General features: G+C 39.4%; 1 protein-coding gene across 1 annotated transcript in view; it reads left to right on the top strand.

Moving 5' to 3' along the window:
* ST6GALNAC3 (ST6 N-acetylgalactosaminide alpha-2,6-sialyltransferase 3) overlaps nucleotides 1-24919 on the top strand; it is a 411951-nt gene extending 387032 nt beyond the window's left edge. The window contains exons 4-5 of the mRNA XM_082665320.1: nucleotides 23561-23668; nucleotides 24732-24919. Of these exons, the coding sequence (XP_082521446.1) occupies nucleotides 23561-23668; nucleotides 24732-24918 (295 nt within the window). The 3' untranslated portion in view covers nucleotide 24919. The remainder of the gene's footprint in view (nucleotides 1-23560; nucleotides 23669-24731) is intronic.
* The last annotated feature ends 333 nt before the right edge of the window (nucleotides 24920-25252 follow it).

Here is a 25252-nt window from a genome sequence, read left to right as displayed (position 1 = left end):
TTAGGTCTTTAATCCATTTTGAGTTTATCTTTGTGGATGGTGTTAGGGAGTGTTCTAATTTCATTCTTTTGCATGTAGCTGTCCAGTTTTCACAGCACCACTTATTGAAGAGGCTGTCTTTTCTCCATTGTATATTCTTGACTCCTTTATCAAAGATAAAGTAACCATATGTGTGTGAGTTTACCTCTGGACTTTCTATCCTGTTCCATTGATCTATATTCTGTTTTTGTACCAGTACCATACTGTCTTGATTACTGTAGCTTTTTAGTATATTCTGAAGTCAGGTAGCCTGATTCCTCCAGCTCCGTTTTTCTCTCTCAAGATTGCTTTGGCTATAAAAAGCAATTTTTATATTAAAACATTAACCCTTTGCATTCCATGTGTGTCACCAATGTTTTTTCCCCATTCTGTCAATGTATTTTACTTTTGTGATTATTTTTGCACCAGTGGAATTTTTTTTAATTGAATATGTTGATTTATAATGTTGTGTTAATTTCTGCTGTACAGCAATTTGATTCCATTATACATACATTCTTTTTTTATATTCTTGTCCATTATGGTTTATCACAGCATATTGAATATAGTTCCCTGTGCTATATATACTGTAGGACCTTGTTTTTTATCCATCCTATATATAATAGTTTGCATCTGCTAACCCCAAACTCCAATCCATCCCTCCCCCAACCCCCACCTTGGCAACCACAAGTCTGTTCTCTATGTCTGTGAGTCTGTTTCTGTTTCATAGATAAGTTCATTTGTGTCATATTTTAGATTCCACATATAAGTGATATCATATGGTATTTGTTTTTCTCTTTCTGACTTACTTCATTTAATGTGATAATCTCTAATGGCATCAATCTCTAATTGCAACAATCATCTAATTGTTGCTGCAAATGGCATTATTTCATTCTTTTCTATGGCTGAGTAATAGTCCATTGTGTGTGTGTGTGTGTGTGTGTATGTATACCACATCTCCTTTATCCATTCATCTATCGATGGACATCTAGGTTGTTTCCACGTCCTGGTCATTGTGAATAGTGCTGCTATGAATGTAGGGTGCACCAGTAGAATTTTGGTCAGAATTGCATTCAAAATAATTAATTTGGGAAGAATAGACATATTTTCAGCCTTCAGTCTTCCCAGTGAGTGAAACTGGTAGTCCAGTCCTGAAAGCCCCACAAATTTTTATTAAGATTATTCTTTAGTATTTAAAAAAATATTTGTGCTGTTATTATGAATTTTAGGAATATTTCAGTACATTATATTTTCTACTTATTAGTTCTGGTTATAAGAGAAAACTATTCATTTTCAAATATATATATTTTGTATTTGACCATTTTATCAAGCTCTCATTCTAATAGTTTTGAGCTTCCTTCTACAATTTTTTATTTTCTTTATTGCAGTATAGTTGATTTGCAATGTTGCATTAGTGTACAGCAAATTGATTCAGGTGTACAGCAAATTGATTCAATTATATATATATTCTTTCTCAGATTCTTTTCCCTTATAGGTTATTATAAAATATTGAGTATAGTTCCTTGTGCTATACAGTAGGTCCTTTCCTTCTACAATTTTTAAACAATTATTTCATGTAGGTATAAGAGCTCTGTTTCTTCTCATCATTAACATTTCATGTCTTACTCCATTCTCTAAAATTTCCAGAGCAACGTTAAAGAAAAAAAATTATAACAGCATACACATTTTTCTTATTCCTGACCTTAATGACACATACCTTCTAGTATTTTACTGTTACTTATGATGCTGGCACTTAGTCTAAGAGAGGGATTCTTTATTACATTAAGCAGATATACCTTTGGTTGTAGATTAGAACAATTTTATTTGGATTGAATATTGGATTGTATCAAATTCTTTCTGGTATCTCCTAAAGAAATCATATGGCGTCGCCTTCAATGACTGATACAATGCATTAAATTAATATAGGCTCCACCAAAAATATTTCCCCAAGAACACTTTTTCCTCAGGCTGGTCCATCAAAAAAAGTTGAGGCGGGGAGGAAATTGTCATCTAGTCAAAGAGCTTGGGGAAATGCTGCCTCACATATTCACTTCTTAGAGATATATTAGCTCTTATCATATGAAGATGTTGAGAAGTCCAGCAGTCAAGAAATTCAGTTAAAAAAATATAGACACCATAATGCTATATGGTGAGTAATTCTGTATTTGAAGGTTGCTAAGAGAGTAGATCCTAAAATTTCTTATCGCAAAAAAAACCCACATGTTTTTTGTATCTATATGAGATGATGGATGTTAACTGAACTTATTGTGGCAATTGTGTCAAAATGTATGTAAGTCAAATCATTACGCTGAACATCTTAAACACATACAGTGCTGTATGTCAGTTATATTTCAGTTAAATTTGTTAAACCCACCATTCCCAAACATTACCTGTTCCTCTTTCCCTTGTATAATACTGTTTAGTATCCCACTGATTTAGGGTTCAAACAAACACACTTGAGAAGTGCCATATTAACAGCTTTACTTACATTAAATTATCCTTGCCCTCCTGGAATAGAACCTGTCTGGCCATAGAGTATGGCTATTTAATTTAGTGCTGTGGTCAGTTGGTTGGGTTTTTTTTTTTTTTTTTTTTTTTGTGGTACGTGGGCCTCTCACTGTTGTGGCCTCTCCCGTTGTCGAGCACAGGCTCCGGACGCTCAGGCTCAGCGGCCATGGCTCACGGGCCCAGCCCCTCCGTGGCACATGGGATCCTCCTGGACCAGGGCACGAACCTGCATCCCCTGCATCGGCAGGCGGACTCTCAACCACTGCACCACTGGGGAAGCCCCAGTTGTTTGGGTTTTAATTGAAGATTTTTGAGTCTGTAATTATAAATGGGATTGTACTCTCATTTTTCATCCCTACCCCCTTTTGGCTCTTTCTTGGGTTTCAGTATAAGTGTGATGCCAGATTGGTTATATGAACTGGGAAATTTTCCATATTTTAGGGTACTCTGGAACAATTTATGCAGCATAGGAATTATCATAGGTTTTTTTTAACATCTTTATTAGAGTATAATTGCTTTACAATCGTGTGTCAGTTTCTGCTTTATAACAAAGTGAATCAGTTATACATATACATATGTCCCCATATCTCTTCCCTCTTGCATCTCCGTCCCTCCCACCCTCCCTATCCCACCCCTCTAGGTGGTCACAAAGCACCAAGCTGATCTCCCTGTGCTATGCGGCTGCTTCCCACTAGCTATCTATTTTACTTTTGGTAGTGTATATATGTCCATGCCTCTCTCTCACTTTGTCCTGGCTTACCCTACCCCCTCCCTGTACCTTCAAGTCCATTCTCTAGTAGGTCTGCATCTTTATTCCCGTCTTGCCCCTAGGTTCTTCTGGCCATTTTCTTTTCTTTTTTTTTTTTTTTTAGATTCCTTATATATATGTTAGCGTACGGTATTTGTTTTTCTCTTTCTGACTTACTTCACTCTGTATGACAGTCTCTAAGTCCATCCACCTCACTACAAATAACTCAGTTTCGTTCCTTTTTATGGCTGAGTAATATTCCATTGTATATATGTGTCACATCTTCTTTATCCATTCATCTGTTGATGGACACTTAGGTTGCTTCCATGTCCTGGCTATTGTAAATAGAGCTGCAATGAACACTTTGGTACATGACTTTTTTGAATTATGGTTTTCTAAGGGTATATGCCCAGTAGTGGGATTGCTGGGTCATATGGTAGTTCTATTTTTAGTTTTTTAAGGAACCTCCATACTGTTCTCCATAATGACTGTATCAATTTACATTCCCACCAACAGTGCAAGAGGGTTCCCTTTTCTCCACACCCCCTCCAGCATTTATTGTTTGTAGATTTTTTGATGATGGCCATTCTGACCAGTGTGAGATGATATCTCATTGTAGTTTTGAATTGCATTTCTCTAATGATTAATGATGTTGGGCATTCTTTCATGTGTTTGTTGGCAATCTGTATATCTTCTTTGCAGAAATGTCTATTTAGGTCTTCTGCCCATTTTTGGATTGGGTTGTTTGTTTTTTTGATATTGAGCTGCATGAGTTGCTTGTATGTTTTGGAGATTAATCCTTTGTCAGTTGCTTCATTTGCAAATGTTTTCTCCCATTCTGAGGGTTGTCTTTTTGTCTTGTTTATGGTTTCCTTTGCTGTGTAAAAGCTTTTAAGTTTCATTAGGTCTCATTTGTTTATCATAGGATTTTATTTTCTTAAGTTGAAATATTTTCTATAAAAAGAGAGATGAACCCAAACACAGCACCAACTGGTTGTCAGTGAGCTTGTAGAATCCCCCTGTTAGCTCTAGTTTTCTTTACTGAAGAGGCTTCAAGTGTCTCCATGTTTTCTTACTGTGAGTAAACATGATTGCTCTTTGCTCCGGAGGGTTAATCGTTCAGATAGCTTCCTCTGCTTAGAAGCAATAACTCCTTGTCTTGTCACTCCAGTTCACCACAGAACAGGGGGGCATCAAAGGTAGGTCAGGGAAGCAGGAAATGATAGAATCCCGGACAAGGGAGTCAAACTTCTCCATGAGCACGTTGTCCCTGATGCTGGGAACAAAGTGAGGAGACGAGGACAAAGGCCGGAGGGAGAGAGGAAACAGAGCAGGGTGAATTGTGAGGGTCTATGATCCCAAGAAGAGGGTCGAAAATTATCGATCTGACTTTTAAAAATACTTCCTTTGAAGCACTGTTGAGACAATGTTGGACATTCCGTAAGGGGAGAAATGGGGTTTTAGGGCCACTTTTGACACCATTTCCTCCCCAAGCCATAGAACTCTTTATTCAGAGAAATGCCATATTATTATAGACAAAATACTTCATGGCTCTTCTAAGGGCTTGGGCATAAAAACACACAAAGATGTTTATGTGTTTTCCTTTTTGATACAAGAATTACTCAACATCAAAAAGCAAAATACCTTAGTGGTGCAGGGCCAGGCTCATGGCAGGCACCTTGCTGTGCTTGGTGTTTGTTGAGTAGCTGCACAGTGCTCGTTAAATAAATGCACACGTGTTGTCTTCCGCTGTTTTTATGCAACCAATGTGCTCCTGAAACAATGTGGGGCATAAATTATATTGTGAGAAACAAATCCTTTTTTTCATGTTTATATATATATATATATATATATATATATATGTATTAAATAACACCTTAGGTACTAAATATATATTGTTTTTTACTCCTTCATTAGTTAGTGTATTTCTTAGCACTGAATCTTTAAATTTCAGTTTTCTTTCCCTCAGTACTTTCAAGGTACAATAATCATTTCAGATATTTCAGCATATTCAAGAGGACTTAATATTCAAAATGATTCTTTCTAAATAAGCTAGTAAGTTACCAATTTTTTCTCCTATTTTCACATGCCAGGTAGCCTAAAAATAAAAATAACGTACCTTTGTCTAAAACACAAATTGCACAAGATGTAACTCTTGAACCAAATCCTGGATGTATTTCTTTTAAGACAAAAAGAAACTACTAAGATCACGTATCCCTGAGTTATCCTCTGTAATGTCGTGAATGTCAAGAAGGGAAATATGTGTGTTAGTGGAAAATAATGGTTATCAAGAGAAAAGTGGTTCATTCCCCTCTATGCTCCATCCCGCTCTTTACAGAAGCACATTTTTCTAGGTGACTTGTTGGGAGAAACTAATTCATCCATTCATTCACTCAAAGATCCTTCCACTTAATAGTGCTAGGCCTATGTTTAACATGCTTATTAAATACTGTTATTTTGTATTGGTGTACAAAGGAAAAAATGATAATAATCGAAAGAAGTTTTGGGTGGTATGTTGCAATATGAAATCAGGACTTGAATGGCTATAATATTTTAACCAACACCGAGTTCTTTGAAACTCCTTGATTATCACAAAGCTAGAAATCATTCCTTACCCTTGATTAGAGAAAAATCTGATTTTCCTTTGCATTGCCTTCTTGAAAGAGATGATGGGGGAAAGTGCCGCAGTGAAGAGTTGAAACTGAATCAAAGAATATTGACTCTGTGTCTAGCCCAGCTTGTGCTTTTTCAGTTTCAACACCTCACCAGGAAATACAGAGAGGCTGTTTCCACAATAAAGTCACCTGTGACTAGAAAATTATTGGGTAGGGAGATCGGAAAACATATCTTTCTTCATAGCAATGCTTAAGTGTTTCCCTTTTTAAAAATTTTACCACCATCCCCGCTTCCTATTTTTTTGTGATTTTAAAGAAAATGCCAAGATTGTGAAGAGACGTCTTGGGTGTTGGTGGTGGCTCCCTGAGACTGGACTCATATCCACTGTTGCCTCCAGCCCAGCCACCACGTCATTCCCTTCTGTTAAATGTGTACACAGATTTCATAGATGTACCACAATGGGTGACTGTCCCAATCTGAAGCCTACACCCAAGCCACCTTGTTACCCAGGTTTTTAAAGTAGTAGAGGGATACAAAGAAACAGATGTGAGAGGTGACGTGAAGAGTTAACACAACCCAGTAACTAACGGGACACGAAGGATGAGGAAGAGGACAGAGTCGAGGGTGATGCACATATCCTGGAGAATCATGGAGCCGTCATCCAAACAAATAAATTAAACAAGATAATTCAGGAGCTGGAGCCATCTACTCTCTGACATCTTTCTTGGCTGCGTAATATCACCATTAATTCTCGAACTATGAATGGAAGGAAACAGTACTCACAGCACCACAGTTGAGAGCACTTAGGTTTTCTTCTCTTGCAATGTGCAAATCAGCAGCTGCCGGCTTGTTTTAGAAAGGCTTCTCAATAAGGCTGGGCACTGTCTCATGCATGAATCCTGTTAGCAGCATACTAGTTATGGATGATTGCTAGCCACAAGCACAGCCCGAGGTGAATGGCAAATGCTCTTACAGTCAGCGTGGCTCAAAGAAGTGGCAGGTCCAGAGCCATTTAAAAACTGGAAAGTGGCCTTCTGATAAATAAAACAGCACTTCTGAGGCCGAACATAATTGAATGAGCTCTGTGCTGACAGGAAGACTGAGGAAGCTTTTCCTACGGCGTCAGTATGCAAATGTCACTTTCTGGACTTTGTTGATTGCAAAACTGGAGGCAACAGTGGCAAGAGGGGTGCCTGATGGCAGCCAAAATCAGGGAGGAAAGAGACTTCCCTGTGCCTGTAGAATGACCTAAGACATTAATTGCCACGAGATTCCATTAAGCATGTGCTTTATGACTACAGGAAGGTACAAATGACACTTAATTTTCTGAGAGTTTGCTTTGCAGTGAAAAATTCAAAAGACTAAACTTAACTTAGGTAAATTGATATTTTACCTCATGATTTCAGGAATTTAACAGTGAATACACCTCTTGATGTTGATATGTCTACTGTGGGTCCAATAAATTACAAAAACACATCTTCCCACCTTTTGGAGCCCCATCTTTGTTTATTCTCCTTTCTTTGGCATGCCATGTATGGCCACCGCTGTGCTATGATTTGTTATTTATAAAAAATACAGAGCACATTTCAATCCTGATAGATGAAATCGGAATTTTGGCTGAGCTGTGGGTCAACTGACTAAAAAAAGGATTTTAAAATTTGATTCTATCTCAATTATAAGATAATAAGAGCTGGGGATCTAATGCACAGCATGGTGACTATAACTAACAATAACGTATTATATACCTGAAACATTTTGAGAGAATAAGTCTTAAATGTTATCAACACACACACGTATACGTGTGCACACACACACAAATTGTAATAACATGAAGGGATGGAAATGTTAGCTAACCTTATTGTGGTGATCATTTTGCAGTGTGTACATGTACCTAATCATTACGTTGTACACCTTAAACTTTCATATGTTATGTGTCATCAATATCTCAGTAAAGCTGGGGGAAAACCTGATTCTGGAGGTAAATCGATACAAGGGGTACATGTGAGGTTTACCAAATTTTGCATGGTGATTTGGCTTGTATCTCTGACATGTGGTATATCCTTAGACATATCAGTAAGTACCTCTGTTACATCATCAATGAGAAAACATTGGTAAACTGTTTAAAATTCCTTGGGGGAAAAATGTTAGCAATTTCTACTTAGGAACAGCCTGCCTTCCAAAAATTATTCAACTAAGTTGGACAAATTGAGCGCCTAATGTGTGCCAGACATAGTTATTAAGATGGGATCCATTTATATACACACAATGGAGTATTATTCAACCCATAAAAAAGAATGAAATTTTGCCGTTTGCAACAACATGGATAGAACTTGAGGGTATTAAGCTTAGTGAAGTAACTCAGACACAGAAAGACAAATACTGTATGTTATCATTTATATGTGGAATCTAAAAAATAAAATAAATGAGTGTATCTAAAAAAATAGAAGCAAACTTACAGATATGGAAAACAAATTAGTGGTTACCAGTGGGGAGAGGGAAGAAGGGAGAGTCAAGACAGGGGTATGAGATTAAGAGATACAAACTACTGTGTATTAAATAGATAAGCAACAAGGATGTATTGTACAGCACAGGGAAATATAGCCATTATTTTGTAATAAGTTTAAATGGAGTATAATCTATAAAATATTGAATCACTATGCTGTACACCTGAAATTAATGTAATATTGTAAATCAACTATACTAATCAATTATACTTTAATTAAATAAATAAACAAACTTTTCAAAAAAAGTCAGGATACCTTTGCTTACCAGCATTCCTTCACTGGCAAGTTTCCAGTCAGTTTGCAAGTCAGCTATTTATAAATTGGGACATATTTTCCTAAAGAAACAAATTTTAAAACAGTGATTAGATTCTCAGGCCATCCTCAAAAGCTAATTTAATTCATAATAAAGTGGAACTCAACTTCTAATAGAATCCTCAAACCTAACAAGCATTTATAGCAGTGATTTTCAACCCTGGCTACACACATCGCATTATAATCACCCAGGAACCCCCCTTTTTTTTTTTAAATTTTTATTAAGTACGAATACCCAGACTATACTCCCAGGACAATAAAATCAGAATCCATTATCAGTAGCAGTGGTGGTAAATGGAGCTTGGGAAAAGGTGCAGAGGATGGAAACAATGCCTCTAGGGAGAGTGGGATCAGGGCTATGGCTGGGAAGTGGAGCCAGGACTCTGGGTGTAGAGAGTGGGATCCCAGTACTGCATAGGAAGAAAGATGCCCCTGGGAGAAGGAATAGAATGTGGAATCACAATCATCACATCAGAGATTTGGGCCTCTGATGACAGTAAAGAGTTTTTCCAGAGTGGAAAAATGGTGGAAGTGTCTAGAATATTCAGCCTAGGAGCACAAGGATTGTGGCTGCAAAGATGGAGAGGGAGCTGGTCGACATCACTCACCAGTTCCCTTTAACCAGTTCATAAGGAAAGAAGGCAGCTTCCTTCAACCTACTTTCTTATTTTGGGGTGAAGCTTTCACAAAATTTCATGCCTCATATTTCCCCTCTACAAAAAACAACTATGTATTTCTTTTCATCCTCTTGGCATGATTATGGACACAAGACTAAGCAGGGGTAAGGGGAAGAGAGAGGAATGAGGGGAAGCCAATCCGTGGGCTCCAAAAATAGGAGCGATTCTGTTCATCTACTGCTGCTGTTCGAAAGCCTTCAGAGTTCAGTAGCTCTTCTCGTCACTTCTTTGCAGCCCCTTTAGTCAGAAACATGGGCATACACTGTTATCATCAGCTGGTGAAAGCAAATATGCAAGGTGGAGGATCTTCTCAACTGTTTTCCTGTGTCCTCATTTTTATAGCTAGGCGTGGAGATTTCTGACATTTTGTGACTGTTGCAATGTAGGAAAATCTGTGGAGCTAAAAACATTCTCATGTTTCAGTCAGATGCTCTCAAATAAGAGGAATTTTCTAAGTTCTATTCTGCATTTCTCCTGGCATCTTCTAAGATATATTGCTTTTCTCTGTGTTCTAGTTCGCACTTTATGAAATTTTGTCTACTCTGGATCAACAATATTACTGGGCTTAATGCATATACAAAACAGAAACTGGCTCACAGACATAGAAAACAAATTTTTAATTACCAAACAGGCGAGGGAGGGGGGAGGGGCAAATTAAGGGTAAGAGATTAACACATACAAACTACTGTATATAAAATAAATAAGCAACAATGATATACCCTATTGCACGGGGGATTATACCCATTATCTTGTAATCACCTTGTAATAATAATTGTATAATGGAATATATATAATTTACAAAACACTGAATCACTATGCTGTACACCTGAAATTAACACAATATTGCATATCAACTATACTTCAATAAGGAAAATAATTACTGGGCTAGAAGAATTCCAGAGTCACATGAAAGTTATCTCTTCTGATTGGAAGAGTGGAATTATTGCCATTACCTTTTCTCTGATCAGAAAGATCGTCCTTAGATAAAAGGACCTTGTACAGGAGAAGTTTTGGTATGGGGAGGGTGTGCACAGAAGGACTTCACAGGTACAGATTTACTGTAAGCAGCAGACACACAGGTCGTTTCCCCAGATTGCCAGCCAACCTGTGTATCAACGCTATGGGAAGACATACCTCCATGAAAGAAATTCTTTGCTTCACTAGGCAAGGAATCTAGCTCAACTGGAAAATCTGGATAGCTTTCAAACCCTATCCCATCTCAAGAATAGAGAGAACAATGGATTTCTTAGGACTAAAATTCCTGGGCAGAATTAAATTGGAATAACATTCTACCTTAGTGGACAATCATCTTGTTTAATAGGTGAGACACCATGAGCTTTGACTGTTTCAAGGAAGATTCCATCACTAAGTCACCTGAATTCGGGTGTTCTTCTGGCGCAGACAGATGCCCCTCTTAGGAATCAGCTGGTACTGGAGTAGAAGAACTAGATAAGTGTCTGTTTGACACATTGATGATAGACTATAATTTGGCAAAGGTATTGTGTATAAGGTAGTCAATGAATCTCAGCCTATTGGAAAAATGACAAATAAAACCTCCTTCTCTAAACTGGAGACTAAAATTATCAGTCCCTGAAGACCCATATGTCAGTTGTTACTTCTGACCTTTTCTAATTGAATTATCCTTCTAATTGAATTATCTTTAGTGAGCCAAATAAAAACAACTTTAATAGATGGGGATGATGGGGGTACATTTTAGCTTTGCCTATTGAAAATAAATATTCCCCTCAAAATAATTTATTTCAGGATTTATTGAGCCGTGTAACTCAGAATAGCGATAATAGATTCAGATAGGCAGGAAGTGGCAGAAAAATTGGTCTTTCTTAATCAGAAGAAGGTCAGTGCTGCTTTGTATTTTTTTAATTTCAGTTGTATGTGTAGCTGGCTGCTTGGCTGTGGACGAAGGTGGTTTAGTGATGATCCCAGTGATATTGGAGACCTTAGCATCAAGCATGGATACCCAATTCTCCTTCAATGGGGTGAAACCACCTCAAGTCTCTGTCTTAAATCCTTGTTAAATCCTGTCTTAATCCTTTTCAGTTGTTTAAAAATTATTTTTTAAATTCTGAAACTGTGTGTGGTGACGAATGATAACTAGATTTATTGTGGTGATCATTTCGAAATATATACATACAAATGTCAAGCATTATGTTGTACACCTGAAACTAATACAATGCTGTATGTCAACAAGGGCTCATTTTTGTCAGAAGCAAGTTTGAGTCTGATTCTGTGCTAGAACTATTTCTAAAGGAAAAGCTTGGTTTAACTCAATTTCCAGTTAAGTCAAAAAGCTAAGGGAGGGCTTCCCTGGTGGCGCAGTGGTTGAGAGTCCGCCTGCCGATGCAGGGGACACGGGTTCGTGCCCCGGCCCAGGAGGATCCCACATACCGCGGAGCGGCTGGGCCCGTGAGCCATGGCCGCTGAGCCTGCGCGTCCGGAGCCTGTGCTCCGCAACGGGAGAGGCCACAACAGTGAGAGGCCCGTGTACCGCAAAAAAAAAAAAAAGCCAAGGGAAAGTGAGTCCTTTCTTTTCTCTTCTAAAAACTTAAAGTAGCAGGAAAAAGTCTTTTATCTATTTAGATATTCTCGTACCTGATTACAATCTTTCCTTTTTTTTTTTCTCCTTAGTCTTAGGGAAGTATATGCAGAGGGAATTGCTGATAAGAGAAATAGGAGAGAAAGCCAAAACCTTCCTTTAATTACCTTTATCAGGTTAGCAGGGAACAGGCACCTATGCCTTAGGTAGAGACAGGTGATTAGCATTCAGAATACTGAAGACCACGTCAATTTAGGAAGGGCATGATTTCAAGATAAGTTGAAGGGTACGTTAGAAAGAAGCAACTTATTTAAGCCTAAGTATAGGACTTGGATCAGATCAGATAGTGATTGTTAATAAGAATTAAGGATTCAGTAGAAGCAAAGCCCCTATTTATACCTAGAGTATTAAATAGACTCATTATGTTAGAAAGGATCTTGGAGGTCAACCAATCCAACTTCAAATCTTTGGTTGCAAGGAACAGATGCCTCCTTCAGCTGACACAAGCCGAAGAGGACAATTTATTAAAAGGTTGCAGAACCTAAGGGCTGAAAGGAAGCCATGCCTGGGGAATGAAGTAAATTTAGGAACTTGATCTTTATTTTCAGGACTTACCCCTTCCTCCCTCCCTCCCTCCCTCCCTCCCTCCTTCCCTTGTCCTTTCCTCCTTTCTTTCGTTTCTTTTTTTTTTTTTTAATTAGAGTATAGTTGCTTTACAATGTTGTGTTAGTTTCTGTTGTACAGCAAAGTGAATCAGCCACACGTATATGTATATCCCCTCTTCCTTGGATTTCCTTCTCATTTAGGTCACCACAGTACATTAAGTAGAGTTCCCTGTGCCAAACAGTCTGTTCTCATTAGCTATCTATTTTATACATAGTAGTGTATATATAGAAACTGTCATACAGAGTGACGTCAGAAAGAGAAAAACAAATATCGTATATTAACACGTATATGTGGAATCTAGAAAAATGGTAAAGATGAACTTATTTGCAAAGCAGAAATAGAGACACAGACGTAGAGGACAAATGTGTGGATATCAAGGAGGGAAAGGGGGGTGGGATGGATTGGGAGATTGGGATTGACATACATACCCTTTATTTCTTTTTAAAGTTAATGTACATATCTACATCAGTGGCCTAAAGCTATTGTTTGAACATGGCCATGGCTGAAATTCTAAAACGTGTTTTGAATGGTAAGGCTATAAACACAAATCTATAAAGTGGTGATAATAACTCTTTGCCAAAATACAGCTAGACATTTATAATCTCTCTAACATGGATTATGTTACTATAACTACAATTACAGAACTTCAGTGATGAAAGACTCTAAGCCTACCTAGGTCAACCTCTTATTCTGCCACCAAAAAAAAAAAGAAAATGTGGCCCTAGAAGAAGCAACATGTTCAAGATTGCCTAGAGAGTTAACAATAGAACCAGAAGCATTGAGGTCTTTTGATGACTGCTCTATTAGACATGTGATACCTCCTCAGGCAATACTGAGAATGACGGTAACCAAGAAAGAACTTAGTTAAGAACCTGATTTCTCTGATATGACTGTCTTTGGGCAAGTACTTTATATCTCCCCAAACCTTCATTTGTATAGTGGGATATTAATACTCCCTATAGAATGGGGTTGTTGTGAGAATTAAATAAAATGACCTATGTACAGCTCTTGGTACAATGCCTAGTACATATAAATGCTCCATAAATAATAGCAGTTATTATTTATCAAAAAATGTTTACTTAGCTTTTTGCTGCATATCAAATAACCCTAAAACTCAGTGGCTTACAAGAACATTTGTTTAGTATTCACAGGTCTGTGATGAGCTATAGCTCTGCTAGGTTAGCTGAACTTGGCTCTAGTTTTGGGCTCGTATCTGCGTCACGGGACCCAGGCTGAAGGAGCACCCTCTACCTGGGATGTGTTGTTCTCATGATGGAGGGAAGAAGTGTAAGAAATGGGAACCATGTGACACTTCTTAAAATCTCCACTGAGAACTGTCTCAATGTTCACTTCTACTTATGGTCCACGGGTCAAAGTAAGTCATTTGGCCAAGCCTAAAGTCGTAAGGCAGGAAAGTTACTGACGCATGAGCAAGCCATGTTCAAGGAGGAGACGATCTATCACAGGAAAGTTGACAGAAAATCTATTGTTTTTGAGACAAGGGCCTCTATGGTAGCTTGAATAGTCTGAAACTAGAACCCACACAGACTATCCGTAATACCTCACGTCCTCAAAATTATGGGCCATTTAGGAAAACCGGAGATCCAGGGAAGGCAACAGTTACTCAGAGTGGAGGTTAGGTGTTAGTGTACATAGTGTAATCCCTTCTCCCAGAAGCTTCACTTGGTAAAGGAGATGTTACTATGGAAGTCATTTAGCTCAGCATTTCTAGACCAGAAAGGTATTTCAAAGGGTTCATGTCCTTAAAGCAGCAGTGGTATCCATTTTCATCTCCAATTAAAAAAACAAAACAAAACAAAAAAAGCAAACTCAGTAAATTAAATGTTTTTGTAAAAACTGTTTCCCTTTTAAGTGGAACAGGTTGTGAGCCTTCAGGTGTGTACTGAGGAAGTCGGCTTGGAGACTACGTGGAGATTAGATGAGTTTGCTCCTGCCTTGTAACTTAGTTTATAACACAGATGAACACCACTGCGTACCTCCAATAGCCTCACACGTTTTTTAATTGTTTTTATTCTTAGTCATATATTGTTAACACTTTTCTCAGTTCTGAATTAATGAAGAATTTAACGAGGAAGAAAAAGTATAATTCTGCCAATGTTCCCCCTAGATACTTTTCTCCAGATCCATAAATTTCCTTCAGCTGAAAAAACTAGCTATACAGAATATCCAGATAGCTCTAATATTTCAAAACATAATGTAAGGGGAAAAAAATAAGTCAGTGTTACTTATGCATCCTGTCTCTAACCAATAATTTATTATGGAAATTAAGCACTGAGGATGCTTTGAGGTTTCTTCCAGATTAGAGGACAGACCAGAGCTACCCTGTATTCCCGTTAGTCTCATTCCTCAAGTGCAGCTGCACAGCCCATTCCCTCTGCCGGAAAGGCTCTCCTTCTGCTCCTTTTTCTGCCTGGTGTGCTTCCTTAGCCTTAATCTGCAGCTCAGCTCTCAAATCCTACCTTCCCCAATTCCCTCCAGCGAGGTCTGTTGCTCTTCCCTCAGTACTCTCATAGCACTCACAGGGGAATTGATAACCCTATTTTTGAAAATAATCATCGAGTCTGTCTCCCTCCCTTGACCCTGATTTGAGATCAGGGGCAACTTGGTCTTTCCAGTGCCTGGCGCAGTGCCTCACACTTACAGTGCACCCAGCGAATCTTTCTTGAAAGGACGAGGGAATCAAAGCTTTATAAGATTAGAAACAGGAGAAGTCATGGGGAGAGCATTTCAGGAAGAAGGAACATGTACACAAGTCAAGAGAAAAAAAAGACAGAGGCTGACACGTACAAGATGTGCTAAGGAGTCATAAATGGACCCATGTGACTAGACATGGGAGTTCAGGAAGAGAAGTCCTGGAAAATACAGTGGGAGGTCAGGTTTGTCAGGGGAGGGCCCTGAGAAGTACCCATTGCCTTAGTCTGCTTGGGCTGCTGGAACAAAATACCATATACTGGGTGGCTTAAACAACAGAAATTCATTTTCAGATAGTTTTGGAAGCTGGTGGTCCAAGATCAAGATGCCAACATGGTCAGTTTCTGGTGAGGACTCTCCTTCTGGCTTGTAACCTTCTTGCTATGTCCTCATATAGCATGAAAGGAGAGAGCTCTGCTGTCTCTTTCTCTTCACATAAGGGCAGTAATCCCATCAGTAGGGCCCTACCTTCATGACTAATTACCTCCCAAAGGCCCCATCTCGATACACCATCACAATGGGGGGTTAGGGCTTAACCATATGAATTTGGAGGGGATACAATTCAGCCAATACTGAATGGTTATGGAACCAGTCCTGCTTTAATGAAGTTGCCCAAAGAGATCTCCACTATCCATCCTTGCCATACCTGAGGTTCCATTGGTTCATTTAAAAAATTGAATGAAATCCCAGAAATCAACTTTTCCAGTTGAGCGGGCTTTAAAGCCCAAGGGTAAGAGCAAAATAACCTTTTAATTTCTGAGATGAATGAAAAAAGTAAACTTTGTGAGTGGTATCTGCTATTTCTACAGCAGTCATAAATCATATCTTTGGGAGCTATACTATTTTACTTTTAAATGTACATTTTGAAAAGAACACAGTCATTTCTTATTATGCTCCTTTTGTACAATTTCATTGCATGCGTCACTAGTCATAGAGTCCTGTTGATTCTACGGCAAGAAAATTATTTGTTATATTTACAGTCCATGAGCCTACTGATTAGCACAGGCATTTTGCATTAGCGGATTGGGATGGTAGTACAGTCCTCTAAGATTTATGGCTTTCTCCATTTACCCATGGTCCATTTTTCATTATTTTCCAGGCCTAGATCCTTTCATTTGGTGCATTCTCTTAGGAATCATCCACAGTATGATGTTTTTATCCATTTGAAAAGTTTATGTCCATTTGCAAATGATTCAAGCCAAGATGGGGAGTTCTGCCGCCTGATTTGCAGAAAGTTGTTGCTGCCTAAAGATTTGCTGGGCATGTCCCATTGACAGATAGTACCAATATACAGTGTTAATACAATGGGCCAACTCCAGAGTATTACCATAGCTCCCGACTGTCGAATGACATACAAAAATATATGACTTGGGGACAGCTGAAATTGCTTCCACACTTTGAGCTCTCCTTTCATTAGACTGGTTCACAATATTAGATTGAATCCCAAGGTGCTACTGTTAATCACCAGCTGTTTTTCTTGGCCAGTCTCTTTGTTTAAATGTATGCTTTCATTATCCATGTGCTTTTGAAAAAAAATGGGGGAAGAATGCTTTTAATTGAATAATCTGTATTCTGTCAGGTATTCCGTCTCCCTAGGAAGGTATATGGAAACTTACTTTCTATTTTTATTTATCCTGCCAGTATAGTATAGTGATGAGAGAACTGAGATCCAACAGTGTTAAAACAAGACATGAAATGTTGATTAATTCTTTTATAAAATTTCCTTTTTGCTCCTGAGTATAGCAGATTTCAGAAACTGCTGCCAATGTCGTGCTGTCCAATAAATCTCCATTGTTGGGAGGGTCTGGATCTTCTCTGGGCTTTAATAAATGATTATTATGTTTTTGAAATTTTCGCTTGGAATGCCCCAGACCTTGTTTGCATTAGCTCATGAAAGAAATGAATTAGAAACAGTAGGACCAAAGGCCTCCAAAGGAACAATTCCATGAAGAAGAGGCAGGCACAGAGATGGAGGCAACTGGACTCTGCATCCTTGTTCCTTGACACTTGTTTCCCTTCCTCATTGTACGTCCCCCATTGCAGGCTACGACCTGCCCTTTGGGTTCAGGCCAAGTGAATTTGCTGATTCCTAGGGCTGTGTTGAAAGATAAGATAATAATTCAGTATTGAGCAAACCTGAATGGCTTCAGATAGACTTGTCAAGAAGGAGAAGGAAGTAAGATGCTTGGCTGGTGAGGAAAGCCAGTGGGACAGTGAGAAGCCAGACTGGGAACTGTAGATAAGGAGAGCCTGGAGAGCCTGCATTTGGGGTCAGAGACATTCCCATGGCAAACCCCCCTGAGCCAAAGACTATACACCAGGGAGTCAAGAAGTCTACTGCCCTCTTTGGGCTCAGGGGAGCTTGGAACAGAGAGGAATCTGGTGAAATGTGAAAGAGAACTTATTACACAGGACATACCCCACAACAGAGAACTGTCTCATTTAAAATAGGCCGAGGACTTCCCTGGTGGCGCAGTGGTTGAGAGTCCGCCTGCCGATGCAGGGGACGCGGGTTCGTGTCCCGGTCCGGGAAGATCCCACATGCCACGGAGCGGCTGGGCCCGTGAGTCATGGCCACTGAGCCTGCGCGTCCGGAGCCTGTGATCCGCAACGGGAGAGGCCCACGTACAGCAAAAAAATAAATAAATAAAAATAAAATAAAATAGGCTGAGATTAAAAAATCGTAATATAGAGAAAGTGCTATTATTTTGCCCATCAAAGTATAAGCTTCTTGAGTTCAGAACCCAAGTCACTGAGCTAATGGTGCTCAATAATTAGAACATCTTGTGAATAGATAATAAGTTCAATGTAATTCAGTTTTCTTTTGAAAAGTAACCATTTCTGTGTCCTCAGTTCCTCTCCTGAAATTATCCCACAGGGAAATGTCACTCACTAGAAAGTTTCAGCTTGCCAGGCAATAGGAAAGAAATGCTTCATAATATGTTTCCAGAAAGGAGAAGGTGAGGGAGCATGCTCAGAAGCAAGCGTGCAGGTGAATGAAGGATGCTGACAGCCACAAATATTGAGACTGTTAAAAATAAGGCCAGCATGACAGACAACGAATCCTTGTGGCCACGTGATGGCCTTTAGACATCAAGGAACAGGGGTAAACATCAAGGGGCATGGTAGCTTATATTTTATTGGTAATAAACTAGATGAAAGATCATATTTTAAATGATATGCCTTCAAGCATGTGCTACATCAAGGTGTTGACAACATCATTTTTCCAAGAGATGAGCAAGTAAATTTAAGTAGTTTCCAAGTGGTAACTATCTTGATTACCAAGGAGCAGTGGGATGCAACGCTTGGCCGGTGGAAACAAATGATTGATAGCTTCCTTTTAACACTCCTGCCTTTATTTTCCCCTGCATGGCTCATTATTCTGCTGCAGTAATTTAAGCTTTCTTATTGTACTGAATTAGGGGCTTAAATTCTCTTATCATCCCTATGGGAATCTTGATTGTTTATTTGTAGATGACAATAATTGTTTTTATCGATCCCCAGATGTGGAAGGTATAAAAAGTGCCATGGCTGATGGCCAGCTGGTACATAGCGTTGCGTGCATGAGTGACAAATTACAAGACAATATTTGGTCCCAGAAGAGACCCTTTTAGAATTTTTTTAAGGCATCTGATGGTTATCACTAGGTCTCTCTAAGCTGAAAAACATAAACAACTTCATGTACATCAGCTCAAGTCTTTTTGTTATTGTTTTTATTGAACCTCCAAAGGTTTCCTAGGGTGTATAATTTATACTTCCTCCTTTCTAGTACACCCACACAGCAGGAGAGTTTAGAAATGGTGCAGCTACAAGAATTCCCAGATACAATGCCATCCAAGCCAGTGAATTCCCTTAGGGACCCAGATCATCAGGACATTTATTCAGAAGAATTCCTGTATTAATCCAGCAGCTGCCATTATTCCACTGCAAGTATCGTTATATAGACATTAGCTCTGAGCATTTTGAGAAGAAACCACTTTGCTAGCCCCAGCAAGTATTATCGGTAGGAAACCTCACACGATATCACATCCCAAATATATCAGAGGCACCAGGGAAAAAAATGCAACTGTCTAATTAAGTGCTGTTTGTAGGACAGGGCACTTGGGCAGTATGAACCTCCCAGTCTGAATCAAATGCAACACAGCTTGCTTGAAGAGCTTTTGAGCTAATGATTATGATGTCTATCCAGAAACAAAATAAATTAGGTTAGGCTTAAAAGTAATCAACATCAGAAATGTAAAAATTTCCTTATTAGGTGGTGAGATGGAAAGATCTTTGACTGGATGCCAAACCCTGAAATTCCTGACCCTCTTTTCCTGTGGTAAAGAGAAGATAAATATGTAGAGAAATCACTTTGACAGTTGTACCCTATGGGGTTCTGTTCTGAAAGCTTGGCTGTTGAACTCTCAGACATGAATATCTGGGCTGGATCAGAGTGAGCCAGCGGAGCTTATTTTGCAGAGGAGGGAGGGGTCCATATGTCACACAAATGATCCCCCCTTTGTTCCAGGGCTCTAATATTACTTTGGTCCTTGACAGCAGCTCCGTGGAGGGACTGGCTCCTGGAGAAATGCATAAAAAGAAAAACAATTTGCCCTAATTTAGATTTTTTTCTCACTCAAATTAAGCTTTACCCTCAATGCTATGGCTGTGCCTTTGGTCTTAGCCATTCCAACACCTTCCATGAGCAATCGTGTGAAAGAGGAAAAGATGGAGCTTCTCCCTCCAAAATTTAGTGACTGTAGCCACTACCATTGCCAGGTAAAACTGTATACCCTTTCTATATACACCCCAGGCATTTAGTGGCATGCCCATCACACAAGTGTGCGTTAAATGTGACCTGATCAATTAATATGCTTGTTAATTACCCATCCAACACACATGGAACATGGAACTGCCAAAGGGCTAAAGAATAAAACAGATTGACCACTGAAGGTGATGATTGCAGAATCATTTGATTTTAAAATTAGAAGAAACCTTAGGTAGAACTAGTTGAACTATCTCACTTTAGAGACAAGGAAACAAAGATGACCCTAAGAGGCCAAATAAGTTGTCCAAAGCTTGACATTTGAGTAGTGGCACAGCTGGATTGGGAAACCAGACATTCTCACTTCTGTTCTGTACTGCACTTGGTAGTGACTCTGAAACTCCACTTTGTTACACTGATTGTGACTAATTGTGTTAACATGTGTGCCTCCCTCCACTAGACCGTGTGCTCTTTAAGAAAATATCCCATATTCATCACCAGCTCCTAGCAGAGTCAGTGGCATATAATAGGATCACAATGAATGTTTGTTGAAAAAAAATGAACAAATGGGTGAATATGTGAGACCTGTCTTTTCTCATCATGTGCAAATAGATGCTGTAATTTTTAGTGATCTCTACTAGTGCTTGGTCAGCCTAGTAATGAAGAAGGATAGAGAGGATTGGAAGGTAGAAAAAGTAGACGGAAAAGGCAAGAAGAGGGGAAAAAATACAATTCAGCAGGAATAATAACTGGAAAAAATCAGTACATAGATAAAATTTCTAGTTTCGATTTGGGAGCTTTTAGTCAAGACTCTGTTCTTCTGATCTCTCCCAATTTTCAAATGACTTTTTAAGCAGATGATGCTTTAAGCAGGTCCCATCATCGCTGTTCCTCCTCAGACCCCAGAATGCAGGATTGACTGCAGGTTCCATTCTCTTCTAAACCAGCTTGCTCTTTTGTGTCTTCCCCTTCCTGTGCTGTGTCTTCCCACCCATTTGGCACCTGCTCCTAACCCATGCTGCTGCTAGTGTTCCTATCACAGAGGAGAGTGCATGTAACTTAATGGGATCCTGTTTCTGGAATGTTTTCCATTTAGAAGACACACCGGGAGATACAAAGGAAGTCAATTTACATAGCGGCATTTCAGACTCAGTGACAAATAGGCAGAGGGGGTGGATATAAATGCTCTGGGTCTGTTTCTTCTTCCAAATCAACCAAAGTCGATGAAAATAAAGGTTAAAAATCCAGTTATCAACCCCCACTGTGTGTCTGAAATGCTTGCCTGTTTTAAGTGATTTGATACCAAGTGGTGCCTGTTTAAAAAAAAGAAATCAGGGCTTCCCTGGTGGCGCAGTGGTTGAGAATCTGCCTGCTAATGCAGGGGACACGGGTTCGAGCCCTGGTCTGGGAGGATCCCACATGCCGCGGAGCAGCTAAGCCCGTGAGCCACAACTACTGAGCCTGTGCGTCTGGAGCCTGTGCTCCACAACAAGAGAGGCCGCGACAGTGAGAGGCCCGCGCATCGCGATGAAGACTGGCCCCCGCTTGCCACAACTAGAGAAAGCCCTCGCACACAAGCGAAGACCCAACACAGCAAAAATAAATAAATTAATTAATAAACTCCTACCCCCAACATCTTCTTTAAAATAAATAAATAAAATTTAAAAAGGAATCAAAAGATTCAGGGTCCTAATTGTAGCACACTGATGGCTTGGTCCTGAAGAACGGCAGCAAGGATATTGGACATCAGTGGGAACAATTACTGGCTGGAGTGCTGTACCAGTGGTGAAGCGTTGGTTTGGAGGAGAAGAGCCGGCCATGTTCTAGTTTACCAAGACATCTAGATGGAAGATAGGAAACATAGTCTTTTTAAGACAGTGGCGCTACTCAGTGGCCAAGCAACCTGGGTGACCCAGATGCCCCTGCGGGGAAAGTTTTAAGCAGATAGGCCATCATCTGTATTGGATGGATTGGGTTGTCTTGGCTAAAGACAAATACGGAGATCAAATATTCCCTTGAACCATTTGGAACTTGACAGAATCCTCCAGTCAGGACTTAACTAATTACTCTCCCCCTTCAGTTACCGTACTTCCCACCTCTTCCTTAAACATACCAAGCACACTCCTCCTATTTGTGAGATGGAACACTTCCTGGGACACTCTTCTCTCATATGGTCTGTTGAGCAAGGGGCATCTGTGGCTTATCACCAGGAGTAGAAGTCCAAACACTTCTGCCCACTGTATCTTGGTATTGGAGTCACAAAAGAAAACACAACACAGTCAAGCACTGGATGGAAAAATGCTATCCTCACACAGAGAAAAGATAGAGCAAAGGTCAGGTCTAATAGTGGGCATCGGCCCCCCCACAGCCAGCAGGTCCCTCCCAGCAGCTGACACAGGCTCTTGGCCTGCATGCAACCCTCTTGTGCCACAGAACAAAAGACCCCATCCCCTTTTTAAAGGAGATGGATATAGCAGTGAGGTTAGCCATGTGTCATATGACACTTAAGCAAATGCATACAACTTGACTGTGAAACAGAGAAAGATATTCACACACAGGGTGATAAGTCCGGCACAGGCTGTGAGAACTCCTTGGTAAGGAAGTGTTCCGGGCCCAAGGCCCACTCTTATGTGACCAAGAGGGCGTTGAAAGGCTACCCACGTGAGGCTGCCTTTCCATTACGGCTTACACGGTTTCTTCCCATTCACCCTCTCCCACCCCCTTTTTTCCCAGATCTTTGCTTCTGTTATCAAAAAGGCCTTCCCTGATCAACCTTTATAATATAGCCACCTCCAGATCCAATCCTCTGGCCTGCAGGAAGACAAAAGCCTTGGTTTTTGTGATAATTACTGCATCCACGGCACCTACAACGGTGAGGGGCACAGGGTAGGTGTGGTGTTCAATAACAGCGTATTAAAGAGATTGGTATGATGGGTCTTACAAAGGAAAAGTCTTGTCTCATGATGCCTGGAAAACAGTGAAGGAAGACTTTTCAGATGCTTTCACAGACCAAGTCATTCACCTGCACTGCATCCAATTTTCACTTAGCAAGCCTCAGAGAAAGTGACATGTCCAGGTAAGTAAGATAACACCATTATCACTCAGCTCCCATCGGGGCTCCAAGCAACTTTAGAAAACCTGTCCTCTGATATACAGTACTAATTTGTGTCTTACGGGAAATCAACTAAATTATTTTTCACTTGAAGGGAGCAGGGTTATTTGACTCCAGATATTCACCATTTGGCTTCTCTTCCATACAGCATAGCTTCTAGGCTTAAGGTACTAAGAGTGAGAGCATGCCTATAAATTATTCAGAGATAATTTGAAATAAGTGTGTATCTTTGACAGATTGTCAAGTTTCCTTCTGTTTTTTCCTGATAACAAAGGCTATGTTTTTGATAAAATGTTGCCCGTTTCTCATCACACTTTGCTGTTGCTCTGTGTATGTCTTCTGTGTTGTTTTGTTTTGTTTGTCATTGTTTGTTTTTGTTCCGCCTACAGAGTCCAGTCTGGCTCTTATCTCAGCACGGGTTGGTTTACCTTCATTCTGGCCATGGATGCCTGTTATGGCATTCACGTCTACGGGATGATAAATGACACCTATTGCAAGTAAGATCACAGGAAATTATTTTTATGCATCTCCAATTCTGATATGTTGTCAAAATATCACAATTCATTTTAATACCATAAATCTGAGAAACAGATAAAGCAACAATTATTTCCCAGCATTCTTTGCTGACATGACATTTTATTGTCAGTGCATCAAGTTGTGACTTTTAGGGATGATAAAAAAGAAAAATATTTACCACAGTCTAATGTCAAATGTCAGAAGGAACATTTTTCCCTTAGTCTGAGGCATATCAGGGACTTGTGGCTTGGAAATACAGAACAAGTTCGGTGGTTATTTAATTTGCAAAGTAGGTTTGTCATTTCTGCTGCTCTAATGGTTGATAGATGGCTGTCTACTCAATGGTTGTATTTGATCTTGAAGGACAAAATGTCCTGAAGCCTCAGAGAAGCTGATACCTTAATGAGAATTCCTGGAAATTATATTTCACTACTAAGTGAGTAATCTGCCAGATTGTTATTTAAAATGGGTATGTTTATCCACAGTATATTCCTGCTGGTAGGATAGTTTCTAAGTAGATAATAAAACAAACGTTCCATGCTTCATGAAGGTAATGAAATATATTTCCCTACCAACGATGGGCACAATATAATTCAGAGAGCATTTTAATCATATTGTCAAAATGGTAACTAAGCCACAATCCTCATAATCAAATATTTCTACCCTAACTATAAGCATGATGGAGCACAGATGAACCAAATATCTTACTCTGAAAAATCACTAAGCTTCTTCAAGCTCTGCAAGAGCAATCAGGTTATCCAAAGTTTGTTTCCATTATACACCATTTCCTCCTTCAAAGGGTAGCTATATTTTTGCATGTAATTGGTGTGATATATACATTTTATTTGATTTATTAAGGCACTAAGGATCTGGTATGTCTTCCAAAAAGCTTTTATGTATAATAGCTTTTAAGTGAGTTCATGGACAAGAATCATGCATGGGTTTGCAAGTAAATGCATTTACTGGGCACATAATGGAGTCTTGTAAATGAATACTTCATTCTTCATCTCAGTCTTTCTCTCCTTTTCTTTATTTCTTTTCTAGGACAGAAGGGTATAGAAAAGTCCCCTACCATTACTATGAACAAGGAAGAGACGAATGTGATGAATATTTTCTCCATGAACACGCCCCATATGGGGGGCATAGGTTTATCACTGAAAAGAAAGTGTTTGCTAAATGGGCCAAGAAACACAGGATAATATTTACACACCCAAATTGGACAGTGTCTTGATGTTGGCTTTTCTGACCTTGCCACACCACTTGACATGATCATGATACTGCAACTGTGATGCTAATGATGCTGATGCTGGTGATGATAAAGGCAACAACAATGATGATCAAGTTTCTGTACATTCTCAGATATGGACGGTGATTCTGCCAGTAATTTGAACTTAGGATTTCATGGAGTGTAGTTGTGTTCATTATGTTCTTTCTGAAGGTTCAACATTTCATACTGCACTTTATAATCTAACTGGAATTGAAATAAAGGCCAGTAACATGACAAGAGTGACCTAAGAAATGGGAAGATTATCCTTCAAGATAGTTGCCCAGGATTCTTGGACAGT

The sequence above is a fragment of the Grampus griseus genome (genome assembly GCF_964374135.1).
Source record: "Grampus griseus genome assembly, chromosome: 1".
Classification (NCBI taxonomy): domain Eukaryota; kingdom Metazoa; phylum Chordata; class Mammalia; order Artiodactyla; family Delphinidae; genus Grampus; species Grampus griseus.
This window is presented reverse-complemented; position numbering and strand designations above follow the sequence as displayed.